Raw genomic sequence first — 17,107 nt, 5'->3', positions numbered from 1 at the left:
GTGCAGACGCCTGCTGTACGTGGCTCTGTACTTCGGCGTCGCCTCTAACCGGGACTGCAGCTTCACACAGAGTTCAGAGAAATCCGGTGTTGTGCGCAATTCTGTTCCCCCGTGAAAATCTGTTTCCCCCGTGTCGGGAGCGCGCTTTGCAGCAGGTTTTCCCGGCGCTTCTAGTTCATTTCTCGGTAAAAGAAGTCCTATAATCATGTCAAGGTTGTAACAGTCAGTTTAATCGGCAACTGTTTACAAAATTGTAAAATAAAAACAGCGTAAGAAGATCTCGTTTATTTATTTTTATTTTACAATTTTGTAAACAGTTGCCGATTAAACTGACTCCCGACACGGGGGAAACAGATTTTCATGGGGGAACAGAATTGCGCACAACCCTACGAAATGACGGCGGCCGTACAATCCATCCAGAGACTCCGCCAACGACGCCATCTTCTTCACCAGACATGAGGTCGATGGTGGCGGACTTCCAGAGTTCCACTTCCTCCTCCGACTGCACACTCTGCCTCGATTCCAGCAGCTGTAAAAAAAACAAACAAACAAAAAAAAAAATGAATCAGTACTATGCGATGGGATGCACTGCGTATGGACACAACACATCTATCAATGCACCTGAAAAATAGTCACCAAATAAAGTCTTACCCTCTTTCTTCTAGCTCGACTCCGAGCTGAACTCTTGGCAGCTTCAGCTCCTGCGTACCGTCTCATAATACGTCTTACAAGCGGCTGGAAAACAATTAAATGAGAGTGGTATGAATAAAAATCAAACGCAAGTCACAATAACAAGGAAGGAGAAAACAGTAAAACAAGTCACTTACACACAATGTCGTCTTTATCAACATCGTGTAAATCTGGATTTGCAGTTATTGCTCAGAGCAAATAGGAGGTCACCGCCTCATTATGAGGCGTGCTTAGTCTGTGAAAACAAAATGTACAGTTATGATCGGTATCTATCCGTATCTATTTCCTTTTACCGCAGAATGAAAGCATATTCTTTAAATCTTACCCTTGCTCCGGTTCATAGCGCCTGCAATTTGTCTCCGAGTTGTGAAGACGGCGTACTGCTTACTGTGAATCACAAAAAATACACTTTAATAAAGCTTGTTCTTGCAAGTTGAAGGCGAGTTGAACGCGAGACGTCGTCCAGCCATTGATCACTTACCAGCAGTTGTGGTTTTATTTCATCTTCAGGCTCAGAAGAGGACATGAACACAAAGTAGCGGAGCGCTCAGCACGTTTTTTTTCTTCTTCTTCTTCGTCTTCTTCTCTTCTATCATGGCGGATCGCAAGCAAATTTAAGGTGCATACCGCCACCTACTGTTAATGAGTGTGTAGCAACACTGTTTTACATCTATTAAATTCTATTTGTTAATTTTGTATTCTGAAGATAATAAATAATAAATAAATAATGCTTTCCTTAATCTATAAATATCCTTTATATTTCCTTTATTTCCCAATTATCCTTTAAGACACCATTCTTGGCATGTCCTTTTATTCCCAACAAGTTTGTAAAATTGTTGAAGTTACATTTTCATCCATACTACTTTTAATTTTCATCCAATATACTAAACCTAATTTCATTCTTCTGAATTCCAGTGGAGTTTCTCCAGTCTCTATTAAAAAAGCGTTGATAGGTGTTGTTTTCACTGCTCCTGTGCATATACGTAAAGCCCTACTTTGTAATCTATCTATTCTTTGTAATGTTGTTTTAGCTGCTGCTCCATAAATAAAACTGCCATAATGTATTATTGATCTCATGAGAGCCTTATATATGTTTAATAATGATTGTCTATCTGCACCCCAATTATTTCCAGCCACAGCCTTCAGTAAATTTATAACTTCTAACTAAATAACACATTTTACGAAGTGATCAGTCCACAAGTGAAAAACCAGGAGACTTGTTGATGAAACTTCTGGCCATGATGCTTTTGTCATGGCAATCAACCTTCAAGATTTCTGACAATGCCATCACATCACTTCTTCTGTGCATCAAGTCTGTGAAATGTGGCTCTGTCTTGCTAAAGGCGAAACTTCCCCCTGCAACACTGATTTGCGTTTGTATAGCTCACAGCATTTTCATTTACATGTTAAAGCCTCCCCTAGAATTAGGAGGAGGGGGGTCATGGGGGGACAACTGCCACGTCAATGGGGTACCGCGCACGTGACGTCACCGTCTCAACGCCCCTTTTGCCGCTTAGGTAGGGCATACAGGAGAGAACGCACGGATAACCCAGCTATTACAAGCGCAACAGAAACAGCGATATGACCGACTTTACAGCCGTTAAACTTTCCCAAGACGATGTCCCAGGCACACGGTTTACTGGTCGCACTGTCGAAGAACACACCAACCTTCAGATCAAACGATGGCTTGAGGTTCGAGGGCTTAAAAAGACTGGAAAACTGGCCGAGTTGATGAACGGTAAGCTTTGTTTTTTTTTTTCCTGCGCGGCGATCATGGCAGTGTCGGCCGTTTTTTTTTTTGTTGTTTGCAATCACCGTCCAGGAATGGGTATATGTTTAATGTTTGTCTCATTTGAAATGTTTTTGAGTAAGCAATCCTGGTAGTAGGCTATCATGTTAGCGCCTGCTACCATGATAGCCTATATGCTGTCATGGTAGCAGGCGCTACTTTATTAACATGTCGGCCACCAAAATACTCTTACCTTGACTTGATGTCGCTGGAATTGGGTCAGGATGTTCTTCGGTTGTGCCCTTTCCTCCGACAAAATGCTTGCTACATATGTACTTGAATTTGGTAACTTTTTCCGGGTTGAACTGTTGTGTAGGCCGACCGCCCCGGTCCCAGCGCACACATTTCTCCTTGGCAGTCTTGAAGAAAACATCCTTCATATGCGGCCGATCAGCGTAACTCGAGTCGCTGTTGCACGTTCCATAGCAACAATGTTTAAAAACCATGGTCTTAGATTTGGAAAAAGCAGTCGTTTTAACGAGTAAAACCTAGGCTAACGCACGTCTCTTTTACAGCGAAACAGCGGCGGGTTTCCGGAGTTTGCCCCACTGCGTACCACGTGATGTGACGTCATCGTGACGTTGTGTTTCTAAAAATAGCTCGCGCGCGGTACCCCATTTCTGACAATTCATGGCAGTTTTCGGTGTTGACTGCAAATTACCGTGAACAGCCGTTAACCTGAACTTCCACGACAATCTACAGTGCCGCATAGTGACGGAAATCACACTTTTCATGCAGTGTAAAACAGAACACTCATTTATTCTAGCATCAGGTAAGGTAAATTAAAATGTAAATAAGTTAGCTTACCCAGGAGTGGGAGACAGCTGACCAGGGAGGAAGCAGATCAGCAGGCGAGCGCTAGATGGAAGCCGCCCGCTGCAACAACCCCCAGCCGCAGCCGCTAACACCAGCAGAGAAACACTGCAGAAACGCACAGCAGGTGGTAGCACCAGAAGCCAACCACAATGCCAGTCAGAGATGGCACAAATGGCACTTACAACTTCAGATGAGTGGATCCAGCACACCAGCCACTTGGGCAGCCGACGTAGTAGGGGGAATAACAACACATGCACCTCACAGTGGCCTGCACAGCTATAAAGCCCTCTAACCCCGCCCACCAATCAACAGCACACCTCTTGCTGCACCTGGTACCAATTAGAGAGGGTGGAACACCATCCCACCACATAGGCATTACACAAGTTTTCCAAACAAACCATGTACCTCTCCCTGCTCATCCTCTGCCAAACCTGTCGGTGCCTAGTGTGAGTTCGGTTCACTTTGGCCATCTAAGGAAGAGCAGTGGAAGGCAGGGGATACGTTGGTCCAGAGGACGAGTTTCTCCCCATTGCTGTCCCAACAAAACAGCAGGAACTGAGTTTCAAGGAGGCACATTTTTACTCAGCTCGTGGGTCTTTTGGGCCCCGTGAGGCCTGCATGGTTGCTCGCTCCTCCAGGGTCCCAGGCGGAAGTGGAGCGTGTGTGTGAGACTGAGTGTCTGGGGTCTGCTCTCATGGCAGGGCTTCCCTGCTGTGAGGGGCTGTCTCTGCCTGAATGTGTAAAAATCCCTCTGCTCCCAATCCATTTTGTTTCCAATGTCACATGTTCAGAATTCAAACTGAATTTTGCCATGATGCGATGGCATAACACAGGCAATGCACTGTTTGCCCCCCTCCCATCAGGTAAATGCTTCAGAAGCATTAAAGCCAGAACAAATAAACTTAGAAACAGCTTCTTCCCAAGAGCTGTGAGGGCTATCGCCCCCTGATAGGAGACTGCAGTCCAACACATTAAAAATCACCCCATTGTTACTAGCCCATCATACATTACAATCACTTTAATTGCCTATTTGCCTCATATCTCAGAATATCTAAATGCACACTTCTGTAAATAAGGCGTCAAATCATCATTGCACAAAAGCACCTTATTACTTCATTATTTGTTACCTGTGACTCATGAAGGACAACTAGTTCATTCAAACTTTTGAATCTTCATATTTTTTATTTTTTAATCGTTTGAACGCTATAATGAAAAAAGTACAGTAACCCTTGTTCATTGCCTGTTTGTTTATTTGTCTTTCATGTGTACTCGTAGCTGGAGTGGCCAAAAAGAAATTTCCCCATGGCAACATGAAGTGACAATAAAGAATATTTGAATCTTTAAATCCTTGTTTGGGCTAACATTAAATAACTTACAACAGTGCGTAATAATAGCACAACGGTACAAACAGTAGCAGGAAGTCTTGTGTACGTAAAGAATATAGTCCTGTCGACTTTCTAGTGCTGGCCAGCCCACACGTGTGTAAAGTTCACAGTGGTGTGTGCAAGGAATACAGTTTGTGAAAACCTCAATAAGGCATGATAAACAGAGTACAGTAGTTTCAATACTTGAGTTGGAGCATTCATATAAATAAGATCACAATAATCCACAATGGGTGTAAATGTTGCAGCTAGAAGTTTGCTTTTTGTTTTGAAAGAAAAACATAAGCTATTGCTGATAGAGAAGACAATTTTCAGTTTCCTAACCACATGTTCAACATGTCATTTAAAACTAAGGTTGACATCAATTACAAATACCTAGATATTTAATAAAATATTTCTTTCGATTTCTGCCCTTTGAAAAGTGACAATTGGAGGACTTCTCTTCAGATTGCTATTGATCTTATTTGTATTTAAATTAAGATCCAGTTGTAACATGTTATGAACTATGTTAAAAGCATTTTGTAATGTAGAGACACTGGCATTACAAGTTTTTGCAAAGCTGTAGATAACCATATCATCAGCATAAAAATGGTAATTGGTGTCCATCCTGGCAAACATTGTTCACTTAGATGGTAAACAAGATTTGCCCTTGGGACCGGTGATGATTTGGGGGTGCCATGTCATCTACTGGTTCTGGTCCATAGTCAACATAGTCATCTACCAGAACATTTTAGAACACTTCACGCTTCCTTCTGCCGACAAGGAGATACTGATTTAATTTTCCAGCAGGACTTGGACATTGCCAAAGGTACCAAAAGTTGGTTCAGTGACTATGGTGTTTTTCTGCATGGCTGGTCAGCAAACTGGCCTGACCTGAACCCCATAGAGAATCTATGAAGTATTGTCAAGAGGAAGATGAGAGACACCAGACCCAACAATGCAAATGACCTGAAGGCAGCAATCAAAGCAATCTGGGCTTCCAGAAAACCTCAGCAGAACCACAGGCTGATCCCCTCTATGCTACGCCTATTGATGCAGTAATTCATGCAATAGGAGGTCAACCTGGTATTGAGACTGTATAAATGAGCATAATATTCAGAAGCCTGACATTTCTGTTTTAAATATTATTTTTATTGATATGTAATATTCTAATTTTCTGACATACTAAGTTTTGAGTTTTTGTCATCTTTAAGTCTTAACCATCAACCACCAGTTACAAAAAATAAAGGCTTGAAATATTTCACTCTGCGTAATGAAAATATATATGGGCTTCACTTTCTGAAATGAGTGACAAAAAATCTAAAAGTTTTTATGAAATACAATTTTTTTTAGATGTTGCGTTTATATACATTGCCTGTTGTAAATATTGTATTTCTACATTTTATGTTGAAAAACATTTATTTGGAAAAGCATTTCTTTTCCCTGAATTGGTTATTTTAAAGATGTTACTTATTTGTATTAATATTTTTTATTTAGTCTTTAATATGTCAGAATTTTCACCTAACTTTATATTTTTGTTTATTTTTAAATATTAAATCAGATGTTACTCAGTGCTTGGTTGCCTTTTTACTAAGTACCTTTTTAACTTTACTTTAGTAATTTCTTGGATGGCTACGTTTTACTTGAGTATAAATATACACTATATAAAGTAATGCTACTCTTAATTGACAATAATTTTGGGGTATTTTACCCATCCCTGAATACAAATTCTACTAGGAGTATACAAATATCTTGCCAACATGATACAAAAAGCTTTTTGATGTCTCCAAAAAAGGATGTGATTGTTTGTTGTATAATCTGGACACACTGGGGAAAAGAATGGTTAAAATGGCTGTAAATTATGTAAGAAAATTTTAATTGAACTGAATAATAAATCACCCACATTTAATATGAAACTCATTTTTGGAATGTCAACTCCAACTGGGACTGTATCTTAAATATACATTTACATCATGTATAATTTACTCTGTTTAGATTCAGAATCTGGGCATCTTCTTTGTAAAGGACATCCTGTTTAATGCTGATATCTGGGCTGTGACCAAGGAGGGCAACCAGCTGGTGGACATAACAAACTACAGCATTGAAGAGGTAATTTAAGTTATATTACCAGACACGCCCGCCGACAGGGGGGGGAACAAACGGGTCAGTTGTCCCTGCCGGGCCCAGGACATGGGGGGGCCAAAAACGGACCCTCTGATCATTAAAATTAAACTGCAGCAGCAGTCTGTGTGTCACGGCTCTCTGCTGCTCCCCCTCCCCTCTCGTACATGGCTCAGTGGCACCAGCAAATCAGCACGCAGGCTCACTCTGGCCCGCCCACTCAGCTTCTCTTCACTCAACACACAAACAACCACGCGGCTCCTGTTCAGACTGGGAGAGACCGCACAGCGGAAAAACATGAAGAGGGGAATAAGCGGCGTTTGGCTTTATATGGCTTTATTATGATATTAAATGAAATCAAGCTGTATGTTTTGTGAAAAAGCCGGTTAAATGCAGTGGAAACACAACAAATTTATCTAAGCACGTGAAAAACCATGAGCAAGAAAACGTCGAGAAACAGAAAAGGAGACGAAACTTCTCTCACTGCTCCGACAGACCAGGGACGTGCAGAGGGGCGGAGGGGGCTTGGGCACCTGCCCCTTTGCCCCTAGATACCCAAAGTGCCCTTTTGTCAGTGTTTTTTTTATTAATTTATTTTATTTATGTATGTGTGTGTATGTGTGTTTGTGTGTGTTTGCATGTCCAAAATAATAATAATTTAGATCTAAATTGCCACAGTTACCGTGGCCGGTTACATGATCCACATAACGTGCCTCACTCTTCCCTTCTTCTCTCGCAGCTCCGCGGCTGCTGCTGTCTGACTGCCTGCCCCTTTAAATCGGCAGCATACGTGACTGTGCTCTGTGTTTTATTTTTAAACTCCACTCTGATTGGTTGTACTGCCTTAAATCCCGTCTTCCCTCTTTCTGATTTCTAGCGCGTGTGTGCGTGCCTGTTTGCTTGGAGCGCAAGATTTAAATTTCATTTCATACAGGGATACTGCCGTTACCTCAATTAATACTTGACAACAAAACTAGTCCCAGTTAAAAAACTAAATATTATCAGCACTAAAATAGGTGAAAGCTGCTGAGTGCAGTTCTGTAAAGAAGCAAGAGAGACTGTTTGGATTTGTGGAACTTGAGAAATGTAAGTAATCAACATTAGCATCTCAAAATAGCATCTAATTCTGAAGTATATGCATTTATCAACAGAAACCTAATCTGTTTTATAAAACTAAATATTCTATGCCAGGCAAGAGTTCAGAAGACTGCTGGAAAGATGGAAAAGCAAAGACTGTAGGCTATTAAAATTTCAGATTCTTAGCCACAGTTGCCTGAAAAAGAAAAGGTGAGGGTTTCCTTTTTACCATATTTCGTTGTTATTGTTGCTTTCATTGATTGTAGACATAATTAGAATAAAGACAAATAAAACCGAGGAACACCATTTACATTGATTTTATTGTACAAAGGTTTCCACACTGTCCATTAGTAAATGAGTACAAACCAGAGGCAGAGCTAGACATTCTCATCAGGGATTTAGTCCACAACATATTTCATCATTACAAGGGTAATTTGGTACACCAAAAAAGTAAAAATTATTTAATCTGTTGATGTGGCCTTTACATATCTTAAAGTTTAATACTAGTATATCCCAATAGTATGTTGTTCTCATTTGAATGATGAAATGGACAAGCTCATGTAACAATTCAGTTTTGGTGTCACCAAACTCACTCAAAGTACAGTATTGGGTCCTCCATGCTCCTTATGTATTAAGATGTAATGCACATTTAAACATTGATAACTCACTATTGTTAGGGAAATAATTAGTTGTCTGAGAGGATGTAGGTAAGGAGAAGCTGTTATCTACACTTCAGATATATGATGTAAGAAATGTGTTTGGAATGTTAAGATAAATTACATGAAATGGGCTAAAGAGAGTACCTACAGCCCAGTTGTATATTTGTTGAAGTTTGAATTTAATATTTGAAATGCTGTCAGTGTCAGTCACACTTCTACTTCCAGTGCAAAGTAAATACAATACATTTATTTGCAGTCCCTTGAATGTATAATTTTGCTGTGTTTTATGATGCAGACAGAGTATCTTAGATTAAAAAAAGAATAAGGGTGGGGTTTATCTCTACACATTTCCATATCTTCTAAAGAAAATACAGGATAAATCTAGACAACAGACATATTTTGAATATATTTGGTTTAATAGGCACGTATTTACCATCTGTCTCTGTTGCTGGTAAGTTCAAATGCAAACTTTTTCAAAGTGGGAAAAAGTCCCAATTCGACATTGATCAGATCCTGTGATGCTTTAAAGATAAACAAACAGCATCTAGTGTGTGTCGTGCTTATAAAATTTGTATAAATGTAGCAAATAATGCTGCCTTTTCTTTTTAGACAGGCAAAACGCATCCTAATGCTCAAATCAAGCATCAAAAAATAGGAGCATGCATATTGCGTAGGATCAATGAAGCTTTGGACCAATAGTGTCCCTACCAAAGTTCAAATCAAATCTACGCCCTTGATTCCATGTTACATTCTTTATAGTTTTGGTTGGTACATTTCAGCCGGTTGTATAGCAAGGTATGTTTCTGTATCGTGTTTTAAAGGTATACTATGCAACCGGGGTTGATTTTCCAGCGAGGCTCCCCCCAGAGGGCGAAAGTAAAAGTGCACTGTCATAAAGATGCTCAGCTGTTCTGGTTTCTCCGTCAAGCCAGGCGCGGTTGTTTTGAGCTTAGCAGACAGGCGAATGCAACGAAAAGTCAAAAAACGGCAGTACAAACAATGACTAACACAGTGAAAGTATGAACATCAGGGTTTCCCGCAGCGCTATCAAACTCACGCTACCGCCTGCCAACATAAAAAAGGATAATAATAATAATAATAAATAAATAAAAAAACTCGATATGCTTGCATGTTTATTTGACGTTAACACGCGGTTCTTTGTTGTTGCTTTTTGCGTGTGCATATAGTGAATGGCAGGGCAAAAACACATGGAGTTCTCGCCGTAAAGCAAGACCGACTCTCGCGGTCTTGCACGAGACTTCTGAGCCTGTGGGTGCGGACCGAGGGCTCCTGCAATTGCAAGTACGGTATTTCCCCCACAGACCACCAGGGCGGCCGAGAAAACTTTGTTCGACCTGAAATGACTCATTTAGTATGCCTTTAAATCCGTACCCCATGTGCCCTCTTTTAACTTTGAGCACCTGCCCCTCCAATAGTCTCTGCACATCCCTGCGACAGACCCACAGACTGACGTCACTGACTGAAGCGATTCAGTCCTCCAGAATACATCCAGGTAGATAAGAGTGGCCATCTTCAGCAGCATAGACATTATATACGTAGACGCGTCATTGGGCGGGTTCTGCCTATGCTGCGATGCGTCAGAGCCTCCGCCATCTTAAATGTGGCAAATCTGCAGTTACTCAGTCACTTAAACAGTATCAGAGGTACTTTAATCTCTGAATATACTTTGTATTCGTAGTATTTTTGTTTTTGTAATATTACAAGTTTATTTTCGTATCCCCTTAGCTTCCTTCTCCTGAATTTATTCTCGTAAAGAATAAAAATAATTAAATAATCTAATTCAATTCAATTTATTTTTCAATTCAATTTTATTTATATAGCGCCAAATCATGAAACATGTCATCTCAAGGCACTTTACAAAATCAAGTTCAATCATATTATACAGATTGGGTCAGATTATACAGATTGGTCAAAAATGTCCTATATAAGGAAACCAGTTGATTGCATCAAAGTCCCGACAAGCAGCATTCACTCCTGGGGAACCGTAGAGCCACAGGGAGAGTCGTCTGCATTGTACATGGCTTTGCTGCAATCCCTCATACTGAGCAAGCATGAAGCGACAGTGGGAAGAAAAACTCCCCATTAACGGGAAGGAAAACCTCCGGCAGAACCAGGCTCAGTATGAACGGTCATCTGCCTCGACCGACTGGGGTTACAGAAGACAGAGCAGAGACACAACAAGAGAGAAAAAAAAAGCACAGAAGCACACATTGATCTAGTAATCTGTTCTACATTAGATGGTAGTAGCGGGTGAGCCGTCTTCTCTGGATGATGTCACAGTTAACAAAACGCCAGACCAGGTGTACCTACTATGAAGAAAAAGAGAGAGAGCCAAAAGTTAAAAGCTGAAATGACGGCAGTCATTTCAATGTAATACAATGCAAAACTGGAGAACAGTAGACTGAAGAACAGTAGAAATCAGTAGAGTGAGAAAATTAGACCCTGATGTCCTCCAGCAGCCTAGGCCTATCACAGCACAACTATTTTTTCTTTTTTACTTTATTGACTTAGGACTTCCTCGCACACAAGCCTGAGCTTGTGCGTGAGGTTGAGAGGTTCGACTAGATATAGACGGACTCACCTCGACGCACCGCTCTGGCTCTGGAACCAGTCTCCTTGAGAGGGGCTGGACATTCTTCCACTCTGGAGTTGCCCATGGTGAGAGGCGCCGAGCTGGGGTTGGCATACTTGTTGCCCCCCATCTCGGTGGCTGCACGTTGGGGTTTTCCCCGGTGAACGAGAGGGTGGCCTCCCTCCGCATTCGTGTGGGGGGGACGGGTTCTGACTGTTGTTTGCGCTTATGCGCCAAAAAGCAGTTCAGATTACCCACCCTTTTTGGAGTCCTTGGAAGGGGTACTGGAGAGTGCCCCTCCTGGGGACTCCCTCGTTTTGCTGGGGGACTTTAACGCTCACGTGGGCAATGACAGTGGGACCTGGAGGGGCGTGGTTGGGAGGAATGGCCCACCTTTTCATCTGATCTGCGGCTGTATGTCTTGGACACTCGGGTGAAGAGAGGGGCGGAGCTCTCCACCGACCACTACCTGGTGGTGAATTGGCTCCGAAGGTGGGGAAGGAAGCCAGTCCGACCGGGCAGGCCCAAACGCACTGTGAGGGTTTGCTGGGAATGTCTGGCAGAGTCCCCTGTGAGGCGGAGCTTTAACTACGACCTCCGGGAGAACTTTAAACACGTCCCGAGGGAGGCGGGGGACATTGAGTCTGAATGGACCATGTTCCACAGCTCTATCGTTGAGGTGGCTAGTCGGAGCTGTGGCCGCAAGGTTGTCGGTGCATGTCGCGGCAGCAACCCTCGAACCCTGGTGGACACCAGCGGTGAGGGAAGCCGCCAAGCTGAAGAAGGAGTCCTACCGGGCTTTTTTGGCCTGTGGGACTCCGAAAGCAGCTGATGTGTACCGGCAGTCGAAGCGGCAGGCGGCTCGGCTGGTCGCCGAGGCAAAAACTCGGGCGTGGGAAGAGTTCTGAGAGGCCATGGAGAAAGACTTCCGTACGGCTTCGAAGCGATTCCGGTCCACTATCCGGCGTCTCAGGAGGGGGAAGCAGTGCAGTACCAACACTGTTTACAGTGGGGGTGGTGTGCTGCTGACCTCGACTCGGGACGTCGTGCGTCGGTGGGCGGAATACTTCAAAGACCTCCTTAATCCCACCAACACGTCTTCCATTGAGGAAGCAGAGCCTGAGGACTCTGGGTCGGGTTCTCCCATCTCTGGTGCTGAGGTTGCCGAGGTTGTTAAAAAGCTCCTCGGTGGCAAGGCCCCGGGGGTGGATGAGATTCGCCCTGAGTACCTTAAGGCTCTGGATGTTGTGGGGCTGTGTTGGTTAACGCGGCTCTGCAACATTGCGTGGACATCGGGAGGCAGTTCCCCTGGATTGGCAGACTGGGGTGATGGTCCCCCTATTTAAAAAGGGGGACCGGAGGGTGTGTTCCAGCTACAGAGGAATCACTCTCTTAAGCCTCCCTGGTAAGGTCTATTCAGGGGTTCTGGAAAGGAGGGTCCGTCGGATAGTCGAATCTCGGGTTCAGGAAGAGCAGTGTGGTTTTCGTCCTGGCCGTGGAACACTGGACCAGCTCTATACCCTCAGCAGGGTTCTTGAGGGGGCATGGGAGTTTGCCCAACCAGTCTACATGTGCTTTGTGGATCTGGAGAAGGCATTCGACCGTGTCCCCCGGGGGATCTTGTGGGGGGTACTCCAGGAGTATGGAGTACCGGACCCTTTAATAAGGGCTGTCAGGTCTCTGTACGACCGGTGTCAGAGTCTGGTCCGCATTGCCGGCAGTAAGTCGGACTCGTTTCCGGTGAGAGTTGGACTCCGCCAAGGTTGCCCTTTGTCACCGATTCTGTTCATAACTTTTATGGACAGAATTTCTAGGCACAGCCAAGGTGTTGAGGGGATCCGTTTTGGTGGCCATAGGATTGCGTCTCTGCTATTCGCGGATGACGTGGTCCTATTGGCTTCATCAGGGTGTGATCTACAGCTCTCACTGGAGCGGTTCGCAGCCGAGTGCGAAGCGGCCGGGATGAAAATCAGTGCCTCCAAATCCGACACCATGGTCTTGAACCGGAAAAGGGTAGAGTGCCTTCTCCGGGTTGGGGAGGATGTGCTGCCCCTAGTGGAGGAGTTCAAGTATCTTGGGGTCTTGTTCACGAATGAGGGGAAGATGGAGCGGGAGATCGACAGGCGGATTGGTGCAGCGTCTGCTGTGAAGCGGGCGCTGTACCGATCCGTTGTGGTGAAGAGAGAGCTGAGCCAAAAGGTGAAGCTCTCGATTTACCAGTCGATCTATGTTCCTACCCTCATCTATGGTCACGAGCTTTGGGTCGTGACCGAAAGAACGAGATCCCGGATACAAGCGGCTGAAATGAGTTTTCTCCGTAGTGTGTCTGGGCTCTCCCTTAGAGATAGGGTGAGGGGCTCAGTCATTTTGGGAGGACTCAGAGTAGAGCCGCTGCTCCTCCTCGTCGAGAGGAGCCAGTTCAGGTGGCTCGGGCATCTGGTCAGGATGCCTCCTGGACGCCTCCCTGGAGAGGTGTTCCGGGCACGTCCCACCGGGAGGAGGCCCAGGGGAAGACCCAGGACACGCCGGGGGGACTATGTCTCCCGGCTGGCCTGGGAACACCTTGGGATTCCTCCTGAGGAGCTGGCCCAAGTGGCCGGGGAGAGGGACGTCTGGGCCTCCCTACTGAAGCTGCTACCCCCGCGACCCGACCCCGGATAAGTGGAAGAAGACGGACGGACGGACGGACCTAGGACTTTTTTTCTCATATTATTAATTTTACCTCTTTAATACTCCTGCAAAAAGTCTGTTCCTAAAGGTTCACATGTGACACGGTTTTATGAAATAATGAAGACCACAATGTTTCGATTTAACAAATTGATCATTATATTCATAACACATACACATATATATATATATATATATATATATATATATATATATATATATATATATATATATATATATATATATATATATATGGTGCAGCCTTAGTTTATAGAAGGCAGATACAAGTAGTGAAATCAGCCAGAATACATTTTAATTCGGTGTAACTAGCATTAGGCTACCTTAAGACATGACACTTTAAGCTTTACTTTTAAAAATGTTTTAAAGTTGGAAAATTTCGGCTTGCAGTGTACAGTTATCACACAACTAATAGGCTTTAGCCCCAGATAGCGCTACAGTCTTGTAGAATTTCTGTGTAGCACCTGTTAACATAAAAAAATTACACAAGAATCTCAGATGGGTCCGGTTATGCATTTCTTCATTTCAGAGCATCTACAAACATGTAGACCTTTGGGTGAACAAACATGGAATTTAGCAAACTGGAGTCAGCATTATTGCAGCTTGAACAGGACCCAATTCAGCATTCGGGAGTGCATGACAAACGCTGCCTTATACAGATTACTGGGCTCAACCTCCTTACAGGGTCATACTTGTTACCAGATCACCAAACATTTACGCTCCCACAACATTATGCAACAAGGAACAGAACCATGCATGAAGTAACAAACAAAATTAAACAACTTAAATGTAGAGTCTGTGATTTTTCTGGAAGTTTCCCTAACTCCTTTTTTGAATAACTGCACATGCGCAGTCTTACCATCTTACCTTGCTCCTTCTGCTCCTCAGGTGGATTGTGTCCAAAAAAATCTCCCAAAACCACTCTGGTCCTATTTTCTTTCTATAGAGGCCTTCCTCTTCTTCTCATAAACTTGTACGCGGTTTGCTTCTTGCGACTCTCACCAGTTTTCAAAGTATACGGTGAGAGCAGCTGCGCTACGATGAATGGCTAACACTGAAGCTAATCTCTAAGCTAACCGAATACAGCAGCCCAGCAAGCGGAAACTAACAAGGAACATGCACGCAGACTGCCGTTACATGGACGCGTCAAAATGACTTACATGTGGGACAACCAATAGATAAGGTGATACCCCCATAACTTGAGGGACAGAGGGAGGTAAGAGCAGGACCAAAACTCTGACAAATCCCTGCCCTTGAGACCAAACGGAAGAAGTTGTTTCTTTGGAGTTGGAGTTTCTACAGGCCTGCAGCTTTCACAGAGATACATTTTTAACCTCCTGTATTGAGTACTTTCAGGATGGAAGGACCATTTCACCCAGTATAACAAAAAGAGTTTCTGAACAGGATTAGCAACTAACATGTCCACAGCAGAACAACTGGCAATGCTGGCTTTACTTTACACCAGAAACTAGCATGTTTTCCTTTTGAAACAAAAAGGTCATCTTTTTTTCCCAAGCTATCTTTAAAATTATGGTCAGTCTTGTTGAGATGAGTGTGGCAGTAAGATTCAGCCTTGGGAAAGTTATTAAGTTCCATTCTTACGATGTTGCTAAAGGATGGTAATATCTAGAGATAATATTTATTTCTTCTTGTCCCTGTAGATCTTTTTTTCACTCCTCCCACCTTGGAAAAAAGTTACTTGGCAGCTGATTATTCCATTCAAAGCATTTGCGTGTGTGTGTTCATGCACATTGTATGTCGATCATTATGTAGACCAACGTTTTGTGGACAATTGGCATTGTGAGGACATTCTGCAAATTCCACACAATGCAAATGGGGCTAATGCTTAGGTTTAGGGATAACCTGTGACTTTAGGTTCAGGGTTTGGTTCAGCATAGAAAGCAATGAAAATGAATGAATGTGTGTGTGTGTAAATGGCTTGTATAGTGGTTTAACTAGTCTTGACGACCCCCAAAGCGCTTCACACAACAGTTTAATCATTCACCCATTTACACACACATTCATATGCTGACGGTGGTGAGCTATGTTAGTAGCTACAGCTGCTCTGGAGCAGACTGACAGAGGCGAGGTTGCCATGCACTGGCGCCACTGGGCCCTCTGAACACCGCCAGCAGGCAATGCTGGTGAAGTTTCTTGCCCAAGGACACAATAACAGAGACAGTCAGAGCGGGGGATCGAACCGGCAACCCGCCAATTGCAGGACAACCTCCCTAACTTCTGCGCCACTGTCGTGTACATGCGTGCGTGCGCGCGTATGCAAGGTTGTGACCCATACTGTCGTCTACATATCTTACTGTTAGCTTTTACTTTCTTTTTCTCAGCAGGGAACTGAATCCAGCTGCAAGCTACCTCCCAATAAAACGATCACTCTAATTAAATCAGAGGACCTAACTCATCTGTCTCAGTTGGTAAGAGTGGACTTTTCTTTTTTTGTCTTCTTTAAAGTGAAACCCCACTCATTAGTTTTATTATTTCTGTGTTTGCTTCTGTATGCACTTTGTGTAGAACTCCAGTAACAGTGTGAGCATACCACTACAGTGCAGGCTCGGCCTCTCACCCTCCGAGGGGCTGAAACTTACGTTCAAAGGAAGATTTCAGCTACCTGTTCTCCATGCTGTAAGTTACCAGATTTGATTTACTCTTTCTTTTCACAGACAAGAAAGATTAAAGCTGATTTACCAGGATATCACGGTGGGAATATTTCATTCAGAAACACTATCGGAGCAAACTTAGATACTTTTGCCTCTAGAGGTCATAAATATTGCACACATTTGAACCTAAAGCACTGTAAAGACGTGATTTGGAAGATAATGAGACAAGCAAGTACTACATCTACTCAGTGCATTGAGAGTTAGTTATTGCTGTGGAACCTGGATGGAGATTGTCTGGCAATGTTTCTGTGTGGATTTTATTTTTAAGAGTTCTATTTTTATCAAAGATCTATGCTGAACCCAATTTCTCATGGTTACCACGTGATGTCACTCTAACCTTTAATTTGAAATTAAAAAGGTTGACGCAATATTCAGTTATAAGGATATCCAATCAAGAACCAAATTTGTTTGATTTTGTGCAAACAAATGTCAGAATGCCAGAATTCTGCTGCACTGTGTAGTTAATCAGACAATTTCTAACAGAAATCTGCATCCAGTGTTACTGTTTTGTTTTAAAGGAAAATTAATACACAGTCTTCTACTCTGAAATATAACAAGTTATAACCCTATTATAAAGGGTGTTGTTACAAATATATCCTGTCATTGGTGGAATAAAAAACATGACATTTGTGATTTATATGTAA

The 17,107-nt window shown here is 43.2% G+C and overlaps 1 protein-coding gene and 1 long non-coding RNA gene across 2 annotated transcripts in view; one reads left to right on the top strand and one right to left on the bottom strand.

Annotated features, from left to right (window-relative positions):
• Positions 1-17,107, top strand: part of LOC105921235 (integrin alpha-11) — a 226,260-nt gene that overhangs the window by 192,433 nt on the left and 16,720 nt on the right. Inside the window, exons 25-27 of the mRNA XM_036130878.1 lie at positions 6,652-6,765; positions 16,134-16,220; positions 16,318-16,428. Coding sequence (XP_035986771.1) covers positions 6,652-6,765; positions 16,134-16,220; positions 16,318-16,428 — 312 coding nt within the window. The remainder of the gene's footprint in view (positions 1-6,651; positions 6,766-16,133; positions 16,221-16,317; positions 16,429-17,107) is intronic.
• On the bottom strand, positions 702-1,060 carry LOC118560132. Its single transcript, XR_004929104.1, has 3 exons — positions 1,016-1,060; positions 828-925; positions 702-735 (listed from the first exon to the last, which is right to left on the bottom strand). It is a non-coding gene; the product is annotated as an uncharacterized LOC118560132 (long non-coding RNA).

This window comes from Fundulus heteroclitus, unplaced genomic scaffold (assembly GCF_011125445.2).
Source record: "Fundulus heteroclitus isolate FHET01 unplaced genomic scaffold, MU-UCD_Fhet_4.1 scaffold_39, whole genome shotgun sequence".
NCBI lineage: Eukaryota > Metazoa > Chordata > Actinopteri > Cyprinodontiformes > Fundulidae > Fundulus > Fundulus heteroclitus.
Note: the sequence above shows the minus strand (reverse complement) of the source record. Positions and strands in the feature narration are given on the sequence as shown.